General features: G+C 47.5%; 1 protein-coding gene across 1 annotated transcript; it reads right to left on the bottom strand.

Moving 5' to 3' along the window:
- Positions 1-277: 277 nt before the first annotated feature.
- On the bottom strand, positions 278-5,076 carry LOC307229311 (E3 SUMO-protein ligase CBX4-like; the record flags this gene model as incomplete). Its single annotated transcript, XM_079999282.1, has 5 exons — positions 278-1,997; positions 2,899-2,965; positions 3,842-3,907; positions 4,697-4,740; positions 5,008-5,076. 5 exons carry the CDS (start codon positions 5,074-5,076, stop codon positions 492-494), a joined length of 1,752 nt encoding a protein of 583 aa, XP_079855408.1. The 3' UTR covers positions 278-491.
- Between the last annotated feature and the right edge of the window lie 3,854 nt (positions 5,077-8,930).

The raw sequence follows: 8,930 nt of genomic DNA, 5'->3' as shown, positions 1-8,930 counted from the left end.
CACACACACAGCATAGTTTATCATGTTTCAATATAATTCTTCTTCCTACAAAACTTTTATTATATACTGTATGTCATTTTTAAACCCATCCTTTTTTGAGTGTATATAAATCAAAATGTCAATGAGTCCATAAAAAAGGTGAAAGACTATATACAAGAATAAGTGCTTATTTGCTGAGACACGATCAGTCAGATACCGTTTTAATCCTAGCTTAGCTTTTTTTTTTTTTTTTCCCCCCACTCCGTTTGGAATAACTGAAAACAGATACTGCATATGATTAACTGTTCAAAAGGAATAACTGCTAACGCTTATTAGAAATGAGCACATTTAGTCAACAGTACGTAAATTCATTCTGATGGTTACAAAACGAAAAAAAACAAAAAAACAAAAAACCGTAAGGGCTCCTTTGTACATTCAAGCATCCAAAAATACAGATATATTTCATGTACATCGTGAAACCAATGTACACATCCGCGGCTAAAGTACCCGCTTCACTGCGCTGTCACATACTCCTTGAAAGTGACGGTGAGACAGTTCGCGGTGATGTCCGTGATGACGATATTCCCGAGGAAAGGCTTGAAGGAGGGAAAGGGCTCCTCCTTCCCCTGTTCGCCGGTGGAAGCCGGCGTCTCCTCCGCCTGGTCCTCCGCCTTTTCCACCGCCTTTTCCGTCGCCTTTTCCTCCGCCTTTCCCCCCTCCGAGAGTTTTTGTGTTTCGGCGTCCGCCCGCGTCTGTGCCCCGGGCAGACTCTGCGTTTCGGTCTCCGTGCCCGCCTCACACCCGGTGGCGGCGGGCGCCGAGGGCTCGGGTCTGGACTTGACGATGCTTAAATCCATCGGCTCCTCCTGGTCGGAATAGCCGTAGTCCTGGTGGCCGCCCTGACCCTGGAGGGCAGTTTGTTCCTCGCTGGCGACGGTTTGGGAGGGCGGGGACAAGGTGCCGGGGGCGCTCACGCTCCCCGCGCTTAAAAACCTCTTGCCGCCGTTGCTGTCCTCGTCGTCTGCCGCCGAAAAGTGTCGTTTGAGCCCCGGAGGTCCACCGTGGGTCCCCCTGCTCTCCGCCGGGCAGGAAACCGTCCTAACCAAAGGCCCGGAGGCCAGATTAGCCACGGATGTCAGTTGCAAAGGCTGATCCGGTGGAAGTTGCTTTTGTCCCCCGACATCGCCCTGTTGAGCCCGATCCGGCACAAGCGTCTCCGTTTTCGGAATCCGCTCCTTGTTGGCGCGGCAATGTCCGTTCATTTCCGGATGCGAGGCGTGCAGCTCGTTGCTGAGTTTTTTTGAAAATCCGTTCATGAGACCAAGCTTCTTGACGAGCTTCATCTTTTCAGCGTCGTTGTCCATACCGTTGTCATTGACGGGCAAACCGTCGGCGACGGTTTCCCCATTCTTAATCTTGGCCGTCTGCATTCCGTTCTCCATGTACTTACTCATGACAATAACAATCCGTCCGTTCTTGTTCTTGTTCTTGACAATCTTCAGCTTGCCGTTGCTCACCCCGGTGGCCGGTGACGGAGCGTCCTGTTTGGCGGGAGCCTTGGCCTTCTCCGGTTCCTTGTGTCCGTTGAGGTCCGCCGGGAGCTTCTTCAGCTCCATGGTGATGTCTTTCACTTTGGTCAGGCAGCCGGAGTCCTTGTCACGAACCCACTTTTGCTGCAACGCCGGCGGGAGGTTCCAACCCTGGTTGCCCGCCTCCGCAGGAGCCTTGACGTCCTGTGGCTTGGCGGCGTACGGAGCCTCATACATCCTGAGGTCGGGCTGGTAGTGGTGGTGCTTCTTGCTGTTGAGTTGGTAGTAGAACTTCTTCTTGCCGTTGGCCTGCTGCTCGGCCTCCTTGCAGAGCGGCTGGAACTGGTGGTGCTTCTTGCTGTTCAGCTGGTACTGCTGGCTCTGAGGGTGCAGCATATGGATGGGAGTCGCCTTCTGACAGCTGTCTTCATCCATGGACGCCTCCTGAAGATCAGAGAGAATGCTGGATCGCCGCGCAAAGGAGGGGACCTGGCAAACAGAACCGCGGTTAAACACAGACCCAAATGTGGTAAAAGACGGGGTTCGGGGCTTTTGTCTTCCGACGAGGAATTAAAAATCATGTTTCGGGGCCTTTTTTTGACGTCCCTTGATTGTCATTCAAAACAACAACAACAATAAACAATTCTAATTTAGCCTACGCCGTATTCTAAGTTCTGTGGAAACACATGGTGAATTAGTGGTTCCAGGGCAGCATTGTACAAAAGACTCTTGCCAGCTTTGGGGCCCATGGAAGCGGCGTGTGCACCCAGCCCCCCTGCAGTGTGTGTGTGTGTGTGTGTGTGTGTGTGTGTGTGTGTGTGTGTGTGTGTGTGTGTGTGTGTGTGGGCGCTCAGGCACCACCTCGTCATCAGCGTGACATTTCAGAGTGGCTCCTGTGGCTGTGACCTCAGCTCGGAGGAATGTCACTCGCTGTTTTGTGGCCCATCACTGACTCTGTCCCATGTGTTACACCCACACCCTCCTGAGAGGAACAAAAACGCTCCTTTTAGGGGGTCTCCCCCCCCGGCCTTTCGGATCAGTGACTGATGCTCTGATGGTCCCGCTTATTCAACAACCGCTGTTTGGTCAGGGGAGTGCTCCTCAAAGTGATGTAGGCCGCTGCTGTCTTGCTTACTCTGAGCAGATTGCATTGGGTTATACCAAATCCTATTGTGTTGCATATGTTAATACTTCCCAGACTAAAAGTTAAATCTTCCTTGTCAAGATAAAGATAAAATGTTTTTGAAACGCAACTACTATTTATTTAATCAAAGGGTTCATCATGTCTTTGAACGGATGTATTCTTTGAGAATTGAAGCAGTATAAGAATTGATTCAATTTGTGCATTTTTTGGGAATATGGGAGTTAGATGGGTGACTTCACTTCTCACCTGAACGAGCAGATGTTTGGGTTTCGGTCCTCTCTTGCGGTATCCCATCAGCTGCTCTTGCCTTTCCCTGTGCGAGGGGGGAACGACAAAGACGAGTCACCCAAACTTACAATTACAATCAAAATCCAGCCTTTTCACACTATTCTAACCTACCCGAATGCATTGTCAAATATTTTCCCTCTATATCTAATAATGGCTCGTTTATTGCTCTAAACTGCGTTCAGCCCTGCTTTGAGAGCCATGCATCGGCCCACATGATGTGTATGCACGCCGTCCAACACGCGGCGTTGCTTTTCACCGAGTTGTTTGGGCTTTCCTCCACCTTGCGAGTCCTTCTCCGAGGCGGTAACCCAACACCCTCAGACGGGAGTGATGTCAGAACCCTCCCCCTCGCTCCTTCCCCACATCTAATTACAATGACGACTCGGTGTATTTTCATAGCCTGGCATTCAGGCGATTTGGCTCCCCTGAGAGGCGCGCAATTAGTTTCAATGAAATCTCCCTTCGGACGGAGGGGCAATGGCAGAAACAGACGTCGGGCCACCGCTGACGCTCCGCCTTTGACGATTGACCTGTCCCTAAAGAAGGTTTTCCCCGGCGCTCCCGGGGGGAAAGGCCAGTGACAGTTCTGCGTAATGTGTTTTACCAGAATAATTTCGTGTGTCCTTCGTGTGAATTTGTCATTGGGATCCCCTCGAATTGACGATTTGGCAATGTCACCATGTGACGCATCGCCATATCTGCTGTAGTAGTTCCCTATGGTATAGTAGCCCAATAGTGCAAGTCATAACAGCTAATAACATGCTCTTTAGTCACATAGCCTGCAAAAGCAGAAACATATACTTGGTGGTGACATCAGCGGCTGCGTTTCAGGGGGGAGCGGAGACTGACAAAAAGAAAAATGGAGGAGAACGAGATGAGTGTGTCCACCTCCAAAACACACCTGTCCTGGAAAGCATCCAAGAGCCTGGGATCCAAAATGTTTTCCTCTGGTTCCCAAGTGTTGTACCTGTACACAGAGGGAGGGGGGGTAGAGAGAGAGAGAGAGAGAGAGAGAGAGAGAGACAGGGAGACACACAGAGGGAGAGGGGGAGAAAGAGAGAGAGACACACACACACACACACACACACAGGGAGACACACGGAGAGAGAGAGAGAGAGACACACACACACACACACACACACACACACACACACAGTGACAGACACACACAAACACAGAGGGAGAGAGACAGCGAGAAGGAGAGAGAGACACACACAGTGACACATACACAGTGACACACACTCAGTGACACAGATAGAAAGAGAGAGCGAGAGAGAGAGAGCCAGCGGTAGTTATTCTCTTGACCCACTATCAGAAGTCACTGACAGCTTACGTCGTGTAACCATGGCAACGTCTATACCAGCCGACGGCAGCCCTGCCCCCCTACCCCCACCCCACCCACCAACCCCAACCTCCCAGTTCAGTTCAACACAACCAGATGCCATCATGTCCTCCCTCCATGCAGATTTAAATTAAGGACTAACTTCCAGAGAAAATCTATATTTTTTTACCAGCACGTTTCCCACGGGAGACATGGGGATCGCGTGCAAATAAATAACAATAAGAATAATCATAACATAATAATAATAATAATAATAATAATCATAAAAATCCGCGCCCGAACGCTCTGGGCACGCGCGACCGCCCCGTACGCGCGCGCACACACGCACAGTGTATTTATGGTGTTTTTTTGTTTGTTTGGTGATTTTTCCAATTGAAATGATTGTTTTGTAAATGTGAATACGCGCTGACTTACTTTGGGGACCATCCGCGCCACTTGACGAGGTACTCTATCCTGCCCTGCAACAGAGAAGGAGAGAGAGCGAGAGAAAGAGAAAAGGACATTATTACCATTATTACCATTATTACCATTATTATTATTATTATTAGTGTTATTATTATTATTGTTATTATTATTATTGTTATTATTATTATTATTATTATTATTATGGGATATTATCACATCGCCCAGTGTACATTATTACAGTCTCCATCATCTTAAACGCAGTTTAAAACAGCACGTCGGCAAGTAAACCCCCCTCCGTCCTCGGGAGCTCCGTCACGGACCTTCCTACTCCGCTTCTTCTCGATGCTCTCCACCGCAAAGACGCGCTCTCCCGCGGCGGGCAGCTCCATGTTCGGTGTGCGGGGCGGCGGAGCGGCGCGGCGGGCGCGGGGGTGGGGGTGGGGGTGGGGGTGGAGGGGGGGAGGGCGACCGACAAAAAAAAAAAGAAAAAAGAAGCGCCTTCGATTCCGCCTCTCCAGCCCCTCCGAACGCTCCGACGCGATCCGGATACAATGGTCTCGAGCCTCCCTCTCCCCCTCTCCTCTCTCTCTCTCTCTCTCTCTCTCTCTCTCTCTCTCTCCCTCCCCCTCCTCTCTCTCTCTCTCCCCCCGCTCCCTCTCCCGGCAGAAGCTGCAGCAGAAAACAGTCCACGCAAAAGAGCCGTGGGCGTGACGTCACAGCGAAGGGGGGGAGGACGCGCCTTTGCCCAAAATGTCAATGAACGCGCGGGGCGACGTCGCACTGCAAGAGGGAGCTGCGTGCGTGCGTGTGCGAGAGGGAGCGAGAGAGAGAGCGAGAAATAGAGAGAGGGAGGAAAAAAAGAGAGTGCGGTTTTATATCTACCGTCGCCTGGAAGGTGTAGTCACGTCACGTGTCACACCCACAGCCCTTTGCCTCTGACGTCACGTGTATTCTGTTTTTTTTAAATTATTATTAGCCTCGATAATATAAGACAACCAATTGATTTGAACATAATTACTCATAATAAAGCCTGTCACACATGTCGGCAGCAGGTCAGATCGGGCGGCACCAGCAACTACCCAAATTCCAAGTATAATTTCAACTGAAAGTGCATGTTGGTCCATGAACAACCACATTTTTTAAAATCGATTTATTTACCAAACATGGATGCACATATTTTTTGCTTTTGTATTATTTCGCCGAAATTGCCGCAAATACAGCCTAATGTATAGGCCTACCAATAATGGGACGATTAATTATGAAAATGATTAATGATCAGTATTCATTTATGTTTGGGGGAGCAACCAATCATTCCAACAACCTCCCATCCATCCAGTATAGGACACCACCAACACCACCCCTGCTCTCCATGTAGTGTCTGAGTCAAGGTCATGTACAAAAGAAGTGACATTTGAGGGGATTTTTCTGCTGGATTTATTTCCACACAGTGCAAAAATGGCCCGTGGTGGGTGGTGTCGCTCAGCAGTATGTAGGTCAGCAGCATCCCACCATGCAGTGTCCCAGGAAATAAGAGTCGTGCCAGTGGGGTTTTGGGTCTCAACCCTTCGTTCGAGCCCCCAAAACACCCCACCGGCACGACTCTAATTTTATGACTGCTTCACCCTGACAGCCAGCAGCCGCTTGCGTTATCACTTGGCAAGGCACACACACACACGTGCACACACACGCACGCACGCGCGCGCGCGCACGCACGCACACACACACACACACACACACACACACAGATACGCGCACACACGCACACACATACAGATATGCACGCACGTACACACGCACGCACATATAGGCGCGCTCGCTTCCATCCCTGAACTCCCTTGTCGCAAATGCGTGGCCTAACAAAATAAAATCAAATAAAATTGGGCAGTGAAAGGGTTAAGGTGCACGGTTCGCGCTCAGCCTATCGCAGACGCGCACGACTCCCTTTCCTTATAAGGCAACGAGCACCAGCGAAACCCGAAATGAACCGACCCTTAACGGCCATTTCATTCACACAAATTAACATTTGTGTCTTAAAAACGCGCCCCTGCGCTCCAAAAAACGCCACTATTTATTTTATTATAGGGTTTATTATAGGGCACTGGAGGCGAACTGCAGACCGTGCGCCGGGGAGCGTGTGCGTGCAGCTTTAAGGCGCATAGTGCGACGTATCTGCGACGATCCTTAATTAATAGCGCTGGACGAGGACGTCATGAATAAAAACACAAGGATTCTTAAGACCCAACAGATCCTATCGAAGGAATGTCTCAAGGTTTTGCCACCAGCTGTAGTTTTGGAGCAATGGCACTCTGTAGGTTGGTCGAACGACCAACGAGAGAAATAAGAGTAAATAGTCAGTAAACAATAACAGTTATATAGGAGTCTTTCCTCAAGTCGAAATAGTAAATACAAGGTGCGCATTCACCATAATAAACACTATAATATACGGTTCATATTATAGGTCTTCCGAGCGCACCGCACGTGTTCTCGGGGCTGGAGGAATGTGATCCGACCGCACCAGCGCGCGTGTTGACGCGATTCCCCAAAAACCCAACAGAAAACACAAGTCATCGACGTCCAGAACGGTGTGATGGATTTGATGAGAGTTGAACGGCCGCAAAGAAACTTAAGGACAACCGAACATCGACCACTTGGAAGAGCACGCGTCACCGCCTGGATCAGAGAGAGGCGCGCACCCACCAGACAATTCGTTGTTAAATGACCCTTTTCGGGCATTTGATATTTGACTTCTTAATTGTTAAATTCTGGAGGGAAAGTAGGTATTTTATTTCAAAGTCAACACTAGAATTCACTGAACCCATGCTGCGTTGAAAGAACAAAACCACTTTTTTTTCCCCTCCAGTGTTTTTCGGGATACATACATTCGTTCCTTCGAATAATTAACTACGAACTTATCCTTTTGGATTTTTTTTCTTTAAACAAAAAAAAACCCAAAAACCGGTTAAAGCACAGATGACGGTTTCACCAAGGCTGAAAAATAAGCCTTTATAATTAACTGCAGGTCTAACTTAATCTCTCTCTCTCTCTCTCTCTCTCTCTCTCCCCCCTCTCTCTCGCTCTCCCTCTTTCTCTCTCTCTCCCCATATATATATATATATATTTTTTTTTTAATATATATATAGTACACAGAATTTCAGTACGATATGTATATGATTGCCTGTTCAGGGTGTTGTAAGGTTAACACATTGTGTCGTATCTTGTTCTATCCAAGAAATCTGGTATAACAAGGAGAACAAGATAGCTGTATCTGAGCGACCTGTCACTGAAAGGCGTGATCGCTACCAACCCTAAGAGAGGGCTGGAAGTGAAAGTTATTATTTTTAATCAAGGCAGGAGGTGCGACTTTTCCACAAAACACTACAGCCTCACGGGGCGAGATGACTTGTTGAAAACCACCCGAATGTGTCACATCCCAGTCCACAAAACAGGGAGGTACAGTGAATGTCATATTATGTTTTTAATACAATTAAAAATATCTGTTAGATGTTGTAGGGGACCTTTGCATACACATAAAAAATAAAAAATAATAAAATAAAATAAATAAAATAAATAAAATAAATAAAATAAATAAAATAAATAAAATAAATAAAATAAAATAAAAATACAGTATATATATATATATATATATATATATATATATACACACACACACACACACACACACACATATATATATATATAGACACACACACACACATATACACACCACATATATCTTTATATATAAGTATATATATAAGTCTATATTCTTCTTCAGTCAAGGGAAGACAGTTTAAAATACTCTGATCCAGTGGCGTCATTGCTCTCTCAGCGAGATGGGCCATCTGATTAGAATGACATTTCACTGTGGGAAGAAATGACGCTTGGCCTGCATATGGGAGGGATTTAAGGAAGAAATTCCTTCAAACAAATGACCCTACTCGCAGCGTAGAAAATGGATTCGGCTCATACAACATCGACGCATGACAAGCCCGGATGACAGGGGATCCCCCCGCGTGTGGTACTGTCATAGAGCAAATTAAGGCAAAGCAACAAGAACTATGTATAAGAAAAGAGCACTTTACTCTATCGTGCCTCTCACGCAGGACACCGCGGTGACAGCGTAAGGGATCCATGACAATTAAAAAAGAGAAGAGTAATTTTCTGGCTCAAACCTGTATAACATGTATAACTTGAACGCCACACCCAGTTTAATACAATATGAAGTGTAAGTAAGTATGCCATT

This window comes from Zeus faber (assembly GCF_960531495.2).
Source record: "Zeus faber genome assembly, chromosome: 4".
In the NCBI taxonomy this organism is placed as follows: domain Eukaryota; kingdom Metazoa; phylum Chordata; class Actinopteri; order Zeiformes; family Zeidae; genus Zeus; species Zeus faber.
The sequence above is the reverse complement of the archived record's forward strand: the minus strand, read 5'-3'. Positions and strand labels throughout refer to the sequence as shown.